The following is a 16,748-nucleotide window of genomic DNA, read 5'->3' as shown; positions in this document are numbered from 1 at the left end:
AACTACCTGCCTACGTCTTGCATGCATGTGATGGCCAGGTTACTGCATGACTGACTGGACAGGTAATTGGGCGCTTTCCAGCCACCCGAACCAGCGAGGGGCAAGAGGCAGCAACACTTACACAATATAGGCCCAACGCAGACTGCTTCCGACATGGATGCATGTGGAACTTGTAGCTACAGGCTGAGATTTACAGAGGGGCCTGAATGGGACTCAGCACCCAAGTTCTATTAACTTTCAATAGAAGTTAAATGCCGAACTCCCTTAGACTCCCGTGAAAACACCAGCCACGGGTTTCAAATACATATAAAGGATAGCTGGATCAGGATTCTTGCTACCCAGAAGGAAAGTGGATTACGGGGCATCAGGGCCTTAGTTATACTGCACCACAGAATATTCCAAGCCTTCCTCTATGCTCTCTGAAGCATCCATCATCTTGTAGGCACCTACCAATGCATTCCCCGCCTGCAGGACATTCATCAGCTGATTCCGAAAATTTTCATCTACGCCTTCATTATTATTCTCATCTTCACTGTCTTCCTCTCCATCTTCCTCGGAGCTGTCATCATCAGAAGAGTCTGCACTTTCCTCCTTGTTCTGTGAAGAAGAAAAGAATCCACCCCACCTATTAAATGGTGTGCGAATTTAAGGCTGGTGAGACAAAGAACAAGCAATGGCAATGCACGCTTTCTCAATGCTGCCCTGCCCGTGTGCCTCAAATGGGATGGGGAAAGAGTGCTGCTGGCAGAAAGGACATCCGGTCTGACTGAAAGGGAAATCACTGTAGCAGAAAGAGCAGGACAAGCCGGGAAACCTCTCCGGGGTATAAAATAAGAGAATTACCAAAGAGAAGTCAGTCTGGGACTCGCTTTGGAGAAAAAGACCTTCGGGCACTGCAGGAAGGGGCCTTGTTAGGGAACCTGCTTTGGAGAGTTATCATCATGCCTAATGAACTTGGATTTGGCCCACACCACTTGAGGCTCTGCAGTTCCTCAACTCTGAGCTCCAGGATCCAGACAATCCTGCGTCACAACTACTCAGCCTGTGGCCTTTCTGCTTCACTTCCAACAAGAGGTGATCATCATGGTGGCTTGTCTGCTGCGGAGACCTGTCTGCTGGAAATCATACAGCTCCTAGAACTAGAAGGGACCTTGAAAGGTAATTGAGTCCAGCCCCCTGCCTTCACTAGCAGGACCAAGGACTGATTTTGCCCCAGATCCCTAAGTGGCCCCCTCAAGGATTGAACTCACAACCCTGGGTTTAGCAGGCCAATGCTCAAACCACTGAGCTATGCCTCCCCCCCCGCCAACTTCTAAAGACACAGATCTGCAGTAACATTGTTTCAATGGTCAGGGATGGAAGATTATTTCTTTAAACGAAGGAGTTACCGTATCCTCCAGCAAGGTTTTCTTCTTTTTGTCTGTTTCTTCCATCACAACAACAGCACTTTCCTCATCCTGATCTTGCTCTGGATCAAGAACCTGTAGAAGAGTTTTCCAAACAAGTTTTACTTTTTTTTTTAATACAGAATGTACAGCTGTTTTCAGCAAATTGAATTAGCTGAACAATGACCAAGTTAAAGTTATAACAGGCTAGAAAAACATAGCTTTCTAGCTTGCGTCAATATTTTTGTACCTGCTATTTATGGAAACCCATACCAGAAAATTTGAAAAAAGCCATACAATACTTCTACAGCTAACAAATAAGAGGGAAAAAGGAAAATATGAGAGGAAGAGAGTCGTAAAATGAACAGACATCTATTTTAACTCATAATACACATTACATTCCTCATAGGAAGTACTTTCTAGTTGTTGTCTTTTTTTTTTTTTTTTTTTTGCAATCAATAGATTATTCTCTCATACACTAGGTAGTGATGTGACCCTATTCATTCAGATTTTGAATTTCAGGTACTTTTAGCTTCTTTTTTTAAATTACGATTCATGCTAAAACATATAAGCACAATGATGTATAAAGTGACACAATAATTTCCTAAACTAAAGATAATAAAGGAAAAAAGTGGCCAAATATAAGCTGTTCCCAAGTTCGCTGGTTCAAGAACAGGTGGCCCTGCACGAATCCTCTCATAAGAGTCTTTTAAGACTCAGAAGTACTTATCTGAGGACATTCCCATTTCATAGCATGCACTCGCATGGAGGCCTCTCCTTTAACCCCTGAGCTAGAAACTGGACATGTACTCCTGGACCTAGAATGACACAGGCAGCTAGACAGCGCCTTCACCTTCTAGGTTGCAGCCTGCTATCTCCTTTACCAAAATCCTCTGAACCATAGGATGTCCCTGTTACTGTCTTCATTTAACCAAAACCGCCCTTTACTTGTAAAACAATCAGAAACATCAATCAATCCAGCTCCCACCCCAGATCCCTCACTTACATTCAGGATCAGGTGCAGGGCTTTCTTTGACATGTAAGGACATATGCGTCCAAACACACTTTTGGAGACCCGGCGCATGAGTAGGCTGGGCTGGGAGAGGAGGGATAGAAGAATTTCCACAATCACCTCTACCCATTCTGGCTCTTCGTCATCTGTGCAGGAAACAAAAAGGCATCAGCAGAGGAGAAATTAAAACTTGGGCACCAGGCTCTCAAGGTGCTTCAAAGAAAGGGCTGCAGATACCTCCATCAGGCAAAAAAATAATAATGCTAGCCAAATGGGGGAAGAACACAGGTTTTCCTGCAGTGACTTGGACTGGGAATAAAATAGTATGTTGCTAGGTAATGCAATAGTATTGAATAGGTTACTGTCACTGCAAAGATGACAGACCTAAAATCTTTAGAACATGGCCTAAGCAAATAAGCATTCCACCAGGTAACAGGCCTGGCCAGTCCTGCCATCTGGTTTGCTCCACAGGCCTATATCTAGGTACTTAAAGGTTCTCATTGCCTTAGTATTCAAGTATCCCACAACCATTAATGGATTTGTCCCCATCCCCACCGAGTCAGGGAATCGATAGCCCCATTTTACAGGTGGGGAATGTAGGCACAGGGTAGTTAAAGTGCAACGTGCCCAAGGCCACACAGGCAGTCTACGGAGGAGTTCTGAATTGAACACAGGTCTGCTGAGTCACAAGCTAGTGTCCCACCCACTAGATCAGGCGCGTCACATACAGAGCAGGAAGGACGGATCCTGCTGCCTGAAATATTCAGTCTCAGTAATCTCAGCTTTCATAAAAAGGGTCTTGCCTTATAACTAGAGAGAAAACCTTCCAAAAATGAGCCAAGGGAACTATGCCTGAATCGACAGACAGCCTGGAACCAATCACTTGAAGGCGCAAACTCCCCTCGTTCCTATTAATCTGATTGAAGGATCAACTTTAAATGCCAACACTCATACCACTAACGACAACATTCATCCAGGGGTGAGCAAACTTTTTGGCCCGAGGGCCACATCGGGGTTCCAAAACAGTACGGAGGGCCGGGTAGAGAACGCTGTGCCTCCCCAAACAGCCTGGCCCCCACCGCCTATCCGCCCCCTCCCACTTCCCACCCCCCTCAAAACCTCCACCCCATCCAAACCCTCCTACTCCTTGTCCCCTGACCACCCCCTCCCGGGACCCCCCCACCCCTAACCGTCCCCCCCAAGACCCCACCCCCATCCAACCCCCCCTGCTCCTTGTCCCCTGACTGCCCCGACCCCTATCCACACCCCCGACCGCCTCCCCCCCAAACATCCATCCCATCCAACGGCCCCCTGCTCCCTATCCCCCGACTGCCCCCTGGAACTCCCTGCCCCTTATCCAACCCCCCCGCTCCCCTTACCACGCCGCTCAGAGAAGCATATCTGGCAGCCGCACTGCCCAACCGGAGCCAGCCACACCGCCCGGCAGGAGCTCGCGCCCCACTGCCCAGAGCGCTGGCGGCATGGCAAGCTGAGGCTGCGGGGAAGGGGGGACAGTAGGGGAGGGGACGGGGGCTAGCCTCCCCAGCCAGGAGCTCAAGGGCCAAGCAGGACAGTCCCGCGGGCCAGATGTGGCCCACGATCCATAGTTGGCCCACCTCTGACATTAACCATTGAACGCCTGATCATTTCTGTGGACGATAGGGACAGGGAGTGGAAGTGACGCTCTCTGGCAGGGGAATTGAGGGTTGCCACAGGGAAGAACAAAGAAGACTCACAAAGATGGGAAGGCTTGGAGGGGAAGAGAGAAACAGAAAGGAGGATGGGGAAGAAAGAGAAACAAATGGCAACTCTAGCAGCAGTGGCCCAAAGGGGAGCAGATTCTCTCACCAGGTGATGAATATAACAAAAACGCACTGGCCCACTTATAACTGAGCACTTAGCTAATCTATACAGGTCATGCTCACCCCGATCTCTGTGCAAACCTCCCACTAAAGCCAGTGGGCATCCAGTGTGCTGTGGGGAGCAAACAGGTCTGAATTTATACCTTGGCCTTCACACGAATAAGCATGGAATTTAGCCCTCTGCTCCCAATGAGTTGGACACTCCATTAGCCTTCCTACCCTCTTGGCCAGGGGAAAGTTCATTTGAATTCTCTTTCATTTCCTTCCACAGTCCCCAGAGCATACAACTTAACCATGCTCTTTTGTATCTGGGTTTTACATGGGATCTTGAGGTCCTATTGGCCCCACAATGTAACAAGTTCTACCTTAATAATCTAACGAGGTACGTTTATGTAATCTCTTGCATGTTTTTTGATGCTTTGTTTTCTATGCCACATCTTTTACATGAATTACTGTGCCGCTCTGTGGAAAAAAAATAGTTAAGGGAAAGGCGTAAGCCTCACAACACACCCTGCAAATCAGGTATTATCCTCACTGTTTCTCACAGGGGGAAATTGAGGCACAGAGAGGTAACACAAGTTGTCCAACACAACGAGTCAGTGGCAGAGCCAGAATTAGAACCCAGGAGTCCTGTTTCCCAGTGCCCAGCTGCAATCACTGGATCATGCATCAGTTACTAGCTCTACCCTAAGGATTACCTCAGAGAGCAGCCATTTCAAAGAACCACACTCAAAGCAGATGGTGTAAGCCAAATTCACTGCTGGCACAAGCAGAGGCCACGAATCCACTGGAGAAGCTCCCACTTACGCCAGTGATGAATTTAGCCCTCAGTGGTTAAGAAATAGTTTTTTCACAAGTAAAAATTCAGCCCAAACGCCTAAAGACAATTCCACCATGAGATTTATCTAGAATTCCTGTCCTGAGCTTTTAACCAAGAAAATTACTCTTGTCATTTACAACATGGCCCTCACGATCGTATCCGGGTGCTCAGGATCTCAGAGTATATACCCCATAGCTCTTCTCCTTAGGTGGGTGGGGAAGGGAATTAGTCACATGGGGAGGTGGGTTTTGAGCACCTTTGAATGGGCACCATATGCACCTGCTGGTGGGAGAGGACGACAAGCCGACCCCCAGCTAACAAGCAATGCTGACGTTCAGTGTTGAGTATTTCTTATGATTGAGGAAGGGAAGAGACACACCCCACTCCCTCCTCTACCAAAATCAACATTCTCCGCAGAGGGCAGGATCTAGCTCCCGCTGGTTAGTAGCACACTTCCTCTGGTTTTGTTTTAAGATGGGCTTTATATTTTGGTGGGCGCCCAGTGTGCTCTGGGCAATGGAAAACACATTAACAGGGTAGAGGATTGTTAATAATTCCCCAAGTCTCTCTCTTTAGACCGGAACTCACCAGGCTGCTGCTTCTTCTTGGATTTCTTGTCAAATGCCCTCTCAATGCAGTTCAGAAGGTCATTCAGAAGGTCCTGGGTTTCTGCCGGAGTCTGTTTGATGTAAAACAGGAGCAGAGAGAGAAGCCAAGCAGTGAATACCCTGGACCAGTGCAAGTGCAACGACAACACAAGAAACGTACCCATCTCTGCTCCTGAATTCAGCACAATGTGCCACCATTAGGATGCTAGGCACACAGACACGTTGGGGTTTTCATCTCAGCCATGTGGATATGGCAGGACAAAGGGCAGGAGTTAACAGGACTAGCTAGGAACCCAGTGCTTCAAGGTTGTGCAGGCCTTCAGGAAAGTGCCATGGAGTCAAGACCATGGGAAGGAAGAGGGCTCAGCACTTCAGAGGCAACTGCCCAAACAGTCCCCCCCAAAAAGGATTTTTGTACATAGGACAATTCTGCAAGGAGAGTGCAGTTTTAAAGCCCCTCACTTTCCAGTCATTAACTGCCAGGAAACACTTTGCTGGTCTTCTGTATATATACCACACGTGAACATTATATTATAGCTCAGACCAGGGATTCCAGTTTAAGCAGAACTTACAACTGAAGAGCCCACCTTGGCCATCAGCACCAGGCCACCCCATAGCACACTTCTGAGCTGAAGACGGTGAAAAGCTGGTAGCTGGGGTGGCCAAGATGAGAAGCAGAGCGAGGATTTTCTGGTTGTTTTCTATTACCAGTCGCAGACACGATTCTTATTTTAACAAGATGCCAATCCCAACACTTTGCACAATGTATTTTTGGATGCTCTTTATATTTTAGATGAGGACTCTGACAGACAGTCCAATATGAGTCCTCCAACCCCCACTGTATTAATAACTTTGCATGTATATAATACCACTCACCAATGGGTCTCCAAACATTTACAGACATTAATCAACCACAACACCCCAGAGAAGGCAGCAACATTATCCCATTTAGAAGCAAAGAAAGAACGTGACTTGCCACAGTCACACAGCAAGTTGGAGGCTGAACTGGGATTAGAAACCAGGACTCCAACTCCCAGTCACTCTTTCTCCCTCCCTGATAGCCAAATGCATTTCCTTCGTTGGCTGAAAGCTCAATGCTTATGACCGGTGTTGGATTCCTGTTCTACAGGCCCCTTCATTTAAATAGCCAGAAATTCTGAAGGATATCTTGTCAAACACAAAGGAAGTGTCCAACTGTTTCTGCCCGCAGTTCAGAAAGCCCAGCAGACATCAGCATGGTTTATATAGCGCAATATGCACGGCGACTGTTACCTTGAACAGATGAATGCCCACTAAGAGCAGAAGGTGCTGGAAAGCAAAGATTTCCATACTGCGGGACTCCTTCTCTTTCTTCTGCAGGTTCTCCAGAGACTGCAGCATTCTGAAGAGACAAACGACGATGGGCTTTTCAGTGTTACAAGATAAAGTCCATGTCATCTCAGACAAGAGCAAGAGCTTCAGATGTCCCTGCACTCGTTAACTGCACCACTTCAAATACTCAGAGGCAATTTAACTAGACCAGAATGACATCAAAGCATGTAAGAAAGGATCTGTCTTTGACTAACAATTGGCGGTAATAGATGTCTTCTCTTGAATTCTCGCAACAGCACTCTCTATACGGCTTCTAAAGAATGTATTTAGGGCAAGGCACGGATTCCCAATAGACTTCAGCAGAATACACAGCAACAGCATACTCATTTAGAGGAGGAGTTCAGAAAAGGTCAAATGGGGGTCAAAGGAACTGGTCTTCTAGGAGGAAAGATTAAAAGAGAAATCCAGCCTGGGAAAGCTAATGGGAGTGGGAAGCCACATGACCATCAACAAGTATCTGAAGGGAGGAAGGAGCAGGAGGAAGAGTTAGAGTTGGTGCAAGGGAGTCTAACTAGGAGCAATGGGGTGAAGTTAAAGGGAAAACACAGGCTGGATTTCAGGCAGAATTCCACAGACTAACAAAACATCGAGGATGCGTCTCCAAAGGGAAGGAACGGTACCGCACTGCTTAGGACAGTTCAACCACACTGGACAAAGCAATAAAAAGCGTAGTACAGTATAGGGAACTATCCTGCACTGGCCAAGTCACTGAAGTAGGTGCCCCAACAGGGCTTATCCACTTCTAACATCTAGGATACACCCTCAGCAAAGACAAAGCAGGCAGATACAGGCTGCTTCACCCAGAGGGGAGGAGATGCTTATTCAGTCAGGCAGCTTCCATTCTCTCATGTTACATACCTGGACCCATCAGCCTAGACAAATCTGCTGCTCTAGGACGATCTGACCCAAAAGCAGAGGCATAGCTCACAGCCTTGGAGACACCAAGAGACGAGTCCGGGCAAACACACTCCTGGAGCACATTTTCCCCAAATCTTTTGCACTCTGCTACGGAAGCCTCGATTTCCTGCATGCGTCAGCCATTCCCATTGCCCTTCCTCACCCCCACAGCTAGTCACCAGACTTCAGCTGGCTTCCCACGCCTCTCACCGGTCCCAAGCAGCCCTCTGTTCGGCGGTGAAAGGAGTCACAGCCTTGACGTGCTTCTCATGGGATAGGAGGACGCTGGCGTACTGGATAATAAGGTAGAGCCACAGATTCCTGTCTGCCGTCACCCCGTGGATGTGCTTCTCCCTCAGAGCTGCAGCTTCCGCCGTGTCTCCCAGCACGGGCAGAGAGTTTAAAATCTGAAGCAAACTGAGAAGCAAGCAGACAGCAGAGAGCGCCACATTAACATGGAGAACTGCTGCTGTTCTCATTAGTTACTGGATTATTATAGCACCGAGACACACTAATTATGGACTAGCGCTCCACTGAGTCTGATTTATTCCACCGTCCGTTCCCAACACCACAATGGCTGGGATGAGTTAAGAGGAACCAGTCCCAAAACATGGCTCACTCATTCTATTCCTTTCTGGGTAGCTCTACGGATTTATTTAATTTAACAACAGTTTGCAAGCTTTCTGCTTCCAGGGCCCAAAACGTAGCCACGGTTCTCTTCTGCGGCCCCATTTGTACTACAGCAGTATCTCAAGGCCCCAACCAAGACCAGCCGCGCTAAGTGCTGTCCAAACACGAAGTCAGAGGAGTCCCTGCCCAGAAGGGCTTACAATCTACTTAGACAGGACAGGAACAGGAAGCATGATCCCCATTTAACAGATGGAGAACTGGGGCACAGGGGAGATTAAGTACCTTGCCCAAGGTCATCAAGGGAGTCTGTGGCAGAGCTGGGAATTGACCCCAGCTCTCCCAACTCTCAGTCCAGTGTCTTATAAACCACAAGGCCATCCTTCCCCAAGCTCTTTATCCCACAATGCTTCACGGGATTCTTTGCCAAGTGACAGCTCCACTCATTATGCTCCCCCCACCTCCTCCTCCTTTCTCCCGACCTCCAACAGAGGGGCACTTGAGCACCTGGCCTCTCAATTGCCTGACAGAAGAGCCTTGGATGCAGCAATGGCCTTGAGATCAATACTTCATTTCTTTTGCCTAAAAATAGGCAGGGTGAGTGGAGCACCAATCAGCAAGTCCCCAAAACAATGCACTCCTGTTCATCCAAATGGGACAGCCGAAACTTGCCTATCACCAGGTAATCAGATAAACCGATACTTAACTAACACGGGCTACATCTGGAACACCCTGTGGATAACTAGGCTTTTGGGATCTAAGGAATTTGGATCACTGGAATTATATTACACCACTGGCAGGCAACAGAGAGCAGCCACGTGACCCTGCCAGGCTCTGCAGTGTCACAACAAAACCCCCCCTCGCTGGAGTCCATAAATAGCGCTCCCCTCAGCCAGTGCTGCTGAGTCAATGGGGGCCAAACGGAAATTGGAGGAGAAAGGCAATCTGGCCTCACCTCAGCACTGCACAGATACGTTTTGGGTCAGTTATTGTGTTAAGAAGCATAAGCATTTCTAGGAAGCTTTACCCAAGACCTCTAAGGAAAGGGCTTTCGGTTACTTTTACACACACACACACACACACACACACACACCCCTATCTACCCCTGGGGGCACTAGGACAAGGCAGTGCCTTCCCCCCCACGCCAGAGAAGCCAGCTAGAGACTCCTCAGAAGCAGCCAAAGCTGGGACCTCAGGACATTCCAGTCAAAATTCCAGAATGTTCTGGCTGTCTGAGCCCTGTGCCAACCCTCCCCCTCCCTTCTCACCTCAGTTTCACTCTACACCTGTCCCCCATCCCCCTCTCCCATCCCTTTTTTCCCCCATTTAGCTGACACTCTCCTAAGTAACACCCCCTACCCCCCCCCAAATTATTTTTGAATGAGCATGATGTTTGCTGCCATCACATTGTTCACTCTGCTTGTGTGTTCTACCCATTCCCCTACCCTGTGTTTGTCTTGTCTATTTAGACAATAGTGTCCCATTGTTTCCTGGCACTTAAATTGTAAGTTATTTGGGGAGCAGACACCATGTTTTTGTTCTGTGTTTGTTTGTTCTGTGTCTGTGTTTGTTCTATCATCATGGGGTACTTGTCTTAACACCTAGAAGCCCCATCCACGGACAATACAAATAAAATAATACTACTACGATCCTTCTCTCTGGAAAGGAGGTCAACTGCCAATGTTAAATGCATGCAGGCAAAGTCCATACCTGAAAAACAAGTTTGCAGCCGTCGAGTGAGACTGTCCATCCAGAGGTACTGAGGGCAGGGATTTCGTTTCTGCTATTTCAGAGGTTGGTTTCTGGGTCTCGAAGAAAGCATGGAAGAAGCAAAACCTAGAGGGGAAAAAGGAAGAGTGCAGATGAAGATTTGACTTGGGTTCTGTGTACCTATACAAAACCACCTTTATAAAAAGCAAATTCAATATTGTAAACAGCATGTGCTTATCTAGCATTTCTCAGCCAAGCATCTCCAAGCACGTCACAAATTTTAATTAAGCCTCATCAATTCTATAGGCACCCGACCCCACCAGGTACCTGCAGTTAATGGAAGAGGAGGGTGCTCAGTACCTCGAAGAAGGCCTTTAACACCCTGCATTATCATTTTTATTACTACAATACTCATTTAGGCACAAAGACCAACTTTTCTAAAGGTAGTTAGGTGCTTGAAGATGCCTTGAAGATTTAGACACCTAAATACCTTTGAAAACTCTGGCCCAAAAGATTAGAGGTATAATTTTCAAAGCACCTATGCAGTGCCTAAGTAACCTACGTCTTACTGAAAATCAATGGAAGTTAGGCTCCTAAGTTATTTTGCCGTTTTTGAAAATTTTACCCTAAGTGACTGGCCCAAGGTTGCTTGTCAGTTGCTTTAGTACCACTCCAGCCTTCTACCAAGAATCAGCCCACCACTGGGTGGCACTAAGTAGTCTTTAAATCCTTCTCACCTGACAACGTCTATCACCAAATCCTCTTCCTTCTTCCCTTGACTGTCAATGATGCTGACTAGTCGGGCAATAATCCATTTTCTCAGCCGAACCACTCGATGCTGGGTCCTTTCAATACGCAAATGGATACAATTATAAAACAGAAGCTCAGACACTACACTGGATAAGAAAACACTGAAACAATGGGTAATGAGAATCTGAATACCACGTAGACTTTCTGCAGCTCAGAGGCCTTATATAGTTAGAAATCAGTTAGAATGAAGCATATACTGACACATATGCACAAAGAAGTGACAGGTGCATGTATAAAGGTACCTTTCCTAAGCTATCTGCATTTGCTCTTCAGCTGGTATAAATGCACTTTATAAACAAATATGAACTCAAATCAATTCTAATCCAGTGAGCCTCTGTGTTCCACCAAAAACTGCTTCAAGAAAAGCAAGAATGTTCCTATGATTGAAGATCTTTAGTCATAAGGAGAATACAACATACTGACAGTGTCTTTTACCCTTGACAAGTCTTTGCCTATGTCTGGGGTGAAGCATCATGCTGGCGTACCACACCACAGTAACAGTTAAGACAAACAGGCCCCTTTCCTTCACGTCATCTAAAATTGAGGGAGTGCAGCTGGAATTTTAACTAGGCAGAATACAATTACCCAAACTTTCATTTGACCAGTGCTCCAACTGTCACAAAAAGTGCTGTATTACAACTGATCAGGACCTAAGTTTTATATCTCAGTTTGAAGAGACACTGAGCAACAGAGTGTCCAGCTGGGGTAGTAGCACAGTGAGAAAGACCACCTAGAGACACTCCATCCCCCCAGATTTTCCCAAGAAGTTTTCCCAATAGGAAATTTCTATGGTTTCCCAATAAGGATAAAGGGAACAGAAAACACAAGCTGCTCCTGACCTAGGACCAGCTAAAAGTGTTGTTGGGAATCAACTGTTGTAGCTGTCCCACATCTCCCCCAGGCCAACCAAACAGAGCTAAATACGGGAAGATGCATACGACACGGATCTGAGAAAGAGGAGGGGGTTGTATTGTAAATACACTCACATATTGACTTTCTCCTGGTTCTGCTTTTGCCGGCTGGTGGTGAAATCTAAGCAGCAGTCAAAATCCGGCCTAAGGAACATCCTCTTGAGCCAGTCGACGTATTTCAGCAACGCTGCAGGCTGCAAATGTTTCACCACCTTCCAGAAGCTGGGCACAACCGGATAGCCTTGATTGGTTAGCGTGGAGAAGCCAATCATCACCGCCAGCTGCTTCTCTGGATCATCACAGCCCTCTAGGAATGAGTTAACATAGGTTTCCATCTCCGGAGCAAACTTAAACCGGTCCGGAAGCTGAAAGACACAGTTAATACGAGCAGGTTACGGCCCATCATATTGCACGATGGAGACAGAGAAATATGCACATTCAGTCACTGTACAAAGCTGACCTTGCTCTGTACTTGCGCTTGGTACAATAAATCCTGGGGCTGGACAGTCACTGGGGCAGTACCAATACTCCAGATTCCCCACAACCCACTCACCCCTTCAGTGGTCAGGTCATCCCTATGTGCTATCAGTAGATCACAAAGTGCTGGACAATGAGTTAATGGGCTCCATTTTACAGATGGGGAAGCTGAGGCACAGAGAAGGGAAGTGATTTACACAAGGTCACCCAAGAGGCTGGGGGCTGAGCCAAGAATACAACACAGGTCTCCTGGGGCCCAGTCCAGTGATCTATCCACTAGACCAAACTGCTTCACCTACCAGCAATTTAAATTTAAATTAATGGAGATATCCCATCTCCTAGAACTGGAAGGGACCTTGAAAGGTCATCAAGTCCAGCCCCCTGCCTTCACTAGCAGGACCAAATACTGATTTTGCCCCAGATCCCTAAGTGGCCCCCTCAAGGATTGAACTCACAACCCTGGGTTTAGCAGGCCAATGCTCAAACCACTGGGAGTGGACTCCCCCTGGGAGTCTTGCATGCTCTAACCTGCCACTGATCTTGGACTTCACCAAACCTTAATCTCAAACTGCAAGTAGCCCTCTCTCCCTGGTAGATCAGACACCACATAGACTGATATAGGTGAGGTCTTAAGAACCATCAGCTGGCAGTATTGCCCAAAAAGTTTGTGAGAACTGCTTTAGTTTCCTGCAGTAGAAACACAGCACATATAAATGTTCAATGGGGCCTGTTCTCCCAGGCTTGCTGCAAGCTGTCCAGATCAAGTGGTTCAAATTTTGAGTCTAGGAGTGTTGTAAAGAGTGCCACATGGTGCTGAGATCTACACTAGATCCCAGACGCCATATATGCTAGAATGATACAGACAGCAGTCTGCCAGGGTTAGAGATTTCAACCAAGCAGCACCAGACACGTTTCTTTATCCCATTTTCCCGATGGTCTTTTACAATCCACAGCGTTTCAGTTATGTCGTACATTCATCCCCACTCACTCGACTGTGCTGGGAGGAGAATGAAAATATATCTGGAGAAAGCTTGAAGGGGAAAGAACAGCGACTCCATTCCAACCACATAATGCAACGTTTCTAAGTGAATTAAACAAATTGTTTTATGAAATGTCAAGATCAATACGGTGATATGAGGGAAGCTGGAGCAGTAATGAAATTTAAAGACTGAATGTTCCCTAGACTAGAAAGCCAGTAAATTTCACAGGTAATTAAGCTGCAGCCACATTCATTTGGCCATACTGAATGAGCTTACATTTGCATTCTATTGGTCAGCTCCTCCAGTACTGTCAGTAGTGTCCAAAATCAGCAGAACCACCCCGAAAAATTTCATTAAAATGTGATTCTATGCTGAAAGCGGAGTAGCATCGGGATACAGGGGTTTCATGTTGGTTGTCTCTCGATTAAACAAAATCAAATGTGCGCACTTTACAAGTTTAAAAAAAAAAAATTTATATATATATTATATATATATGGATTGATGTGTTTTTAGGAACAGGGGGATCACCAAACCAGCACCCAGTCTCCAGTAACCTGTACCGGTGACTTGGAGGAAAGTAAGAACCCAGCGGTTCTTACTTAATTTAACCTGGGATTGGAAGCTCAAAGTAGTAATAAAGGTGCTGGAGATTAATTATCATTTATTTTTATGGCTTCCAATTAGGCCTTCCATGTCACCTGTAGAATCCCATGGCCTCATACAAGGATGGCAGGTGAGAATTTAGTAAACAAGTCTATTGCTGCACAAAGAGAAACAGAATTCAGTCCACTCTCCAACAGCTTTGCAGGGCTAACAGGAGCAAGATGTACTAAAACTTTAAGTCTGCAGATATTATAGAAAAAGAGCAAGAAGGTGCCATTGTTACCCTCACTTGCAGGCTACAACTGCACTTCAGCTGCTGCCGTGATATCAGTAACGGAAGCTTGGAACACTAGTGTGCCCCAAAAAAAGAAAAGAGCAATGACTGCTGTGTCCACAGCAAAGGGCAACAGGATTACGTTAGCCCACAGAGCCTAGCCAATGCCACTTTTTAGTGCGTTCCCCCCAACATCCCTCAAAAAATGACTATTTTAGTTTTCTTGGAGCCAAAGGGATGAATTTTACAGTTAATTTCCAAATGAAACTCACACCTCAGCCCCAATCAGATTATTTAGCAATGTTATGGTAAACTACTTAACGCAACAGTTTCCAAACTGTGGGTTCTGACCCAAATGGGGTCATGCCATAAAAAGATGGGGTCACGGCAATCCCATGTGTGTGTGGGGGAAGGACACCAGTTTGCTCCGCACAGCGTGATCTCAGGTGTCTGGGGGATGAGAGGTCACAATGCTTAGAGTACGCCATTTTGGGAAGCAAAGTGGTATCCTCCGTGCGGTGTGACCTCACACATACAGTTCTTGCAAAGTCATGCTGGGTGGAGGACACCATTTTGCGCTACAAAATGGCATCCTCTGTGCGGCGTAACCCCGCACATGTGCTGTCTGGGGTCCTATGAGGAAATAATTCATTAAAACAGGGTTGTGCCAGCGAAAAGTTCGGGAACCCCTGACTTACCAGCATCTGTTAACACTTTTATACCTTGTTTTCAAATGTGTTTGTAAAGCACCCAGCACAATGTGACCCCGGTCCTAATGGGTGCCTCTGGGCACTATCCCACCACAAAAAATAAAAAGAAACTATAAGGATTAAGGATGGGATTTTCAAAAGTGCTCAGCGTTGCCCTAACTCCACTCCCAGCAAAGTCAACGGGGATTTTACCCCAACATCAATAAAAACAGTTAGGCAATTGCTGACTCCTTTTGAAAAAAAAAATCGCAGCTGAGGAATAAGACCAGAAACTAACACACAATGAAGATAAAGAACAATCCAAATTCAGCCCATCATATATATATATATATATATATATATATATATATCCACAGCAAATACTGCCTTATACAACACAAGCTCTAACAGTACTGTACTGCGATATTTGAAAATGGCTGTATCAAGTAGGGTTTGCTCGAGCATGGGGCCTTTAGCATGGATTGCATCATATCCTCAGGGACGCCTACCTGAGCCGATACCACATGATCTCCATAGTGCCGCATCACTTCCCCTCGGAGAACAACCTGTAGCTGGTCCAGAGACAAGAGTGGGAGAGCACTGCCCAGCAACCGGTAGCACATGTAACTGAGTGAAAAGAGAACAGATTCCCTCAGTGAAGGCCACAGTAGTAACACCACACACAAGGACAGGCCAGAGAAAGAAAAGCACCTGTGTGTGCTTCACTGAGACGTAAAGAAATGGACAGCAGTCAAGACTACAGGGACACTACCAGCCTAGCATTCTAAGGTGGGCAGATTTTATAAAGAACGGCACTTCAGAGCATAAAATGAGCATTCACCCATCTATCCTGATGCTGATTCGAGCACCGAAATACAAGATTTGGGCAGCTCCTGTTGGAAAATGGTCTTTCTTTTTCTCTGTAACTTGCATGCAGCAAGTTAACAAAATCCCTTAGTGATAGGCCAAGGAAACAGTGTTTGGCTCTGGACTCGGGTCAGGTTTCAGGGAGCAGGTTTGTGAACAAACCAAGGTTCAGATTAAACAGTGCCAAAAAACACACCAAAAAAAAACATTTTACAAGATTTTGACTCCAAACAGAATCAATTTCAATACAGCAGATGACTGATGAGCTTTGTTCTTGAAAATATTTTGGTATCTTACCCTGAAAACTTGCTAAAACAGCTAACTCTTGCAGTCTCAACCACCTTTGTGTTAGAAATGGAAACAATAGATATTTTTCGGTTCTGTGTCAAATCCAAAAGAGGTGCGCATAAGGTCTAACGATTTGAATTCAGCCCACAGTAACATACAAAGGGGACTGGACACAAGTTTTAGGATCTGTTCCACCTCCAAATCTCACATTAAGAAGAACACTGTTACATTGAAATCTGTTCAATTTAAGAATTATAAATAGTTTCAAGTTGCACATCTGCCCTTAAGTCCCTCTGCCAGTTTCCAGGGTCTTCACAGTCACATATGCCTAATTTTTTGTCCCAGTTATTACGAACAGGAAACAACATCCCATTGTAAGCAGTATTTCCTAGATTGCAGCAAAGCTGCTCCTTCGGTTTGTCACAACTAGATCTGGGTTAGAAAAATTAAAAAAAGAAAAAGGGGGGGGGGGGGGGGGAGAGAATTTCTCACGAAAAATCTGTCAATTTTTTTTGGTCAGGTTTTAATTACCATACAGCAGCAGAACTTACGTTCAG

The 16,748-nt window shown here is 46.2% G+C and overlaps 1 protein-coding gene across 1 annotated transcript in view; it reads right to left on the bottom strand.

The window, feature by feature from the left end:
- MYBBP1A (MYB binding protein 1a) overlaps positions 1 to 16,748 on the bottom strand; it is an 81,162-nt gene that overhangs the window by 58,538 nt on the left and 5,876 nt on the right. The window contains exons 8-17 of the mRNA XM_054008609.1: positions 15,546 to 15,663; positions 12,089 to 12,378; positions 11,030 to 11,137; positions 10,293 to 10,418; positions 8,166 to 8,372; positions 6,960 to 7,068; positions 5,668 to 5,758; positions 2,392 to 2,543; positions 1,389 to 1,481; positions 451 to 597 (exon numbers count right to left, since the gene is read on the bottom strand). Coding sequence (XP_053864584.1) covers positions 451 to 597; positions 1,389 to 1,481; positions 2,392 to 2,543; positions 5,668 to 5,758; positions 6,960 to 7,068; positions 8,166 to 8,372; positions 10,293 to 10,418; positions 11,030 to 11,137; positions 12,089 to 12,378; positions 15,546 to 15,663 — 1,441 coding nt within the window. The remainder of the gene's footprint in view (positions 1 to 450; positions 598 to 1,388; positions 1,482 to 2,391; positions 2,544 to 5,667; positions 5,759 to 6,959; positions 7,069 to 8,165; positions 8,373 to 10,292; positions 10,419 to 11,029; positions 11,138 to 12,088; positions 12,379 to 15,545; positions 15,664 to 16,748) is intronic.

The sequence above is a fragment of the Malaclemys terrapin genome, chromosome 18, assembly GCF_027887155.1.
Source record: "Malaclemys terrapin pileata isolate rMalTer1 chromosome 18, rMalTer1.hap1, whole genome shotgun sequence".
Lineage (NCBI taxonomy): Eukaryota > Metazoa > Chordata > Testudines > Emydidae > Malaclemys > Malaclemys terrapin.
This window is presented reverse-complemented; position numbering and strand designations above follow the sequence as displayed.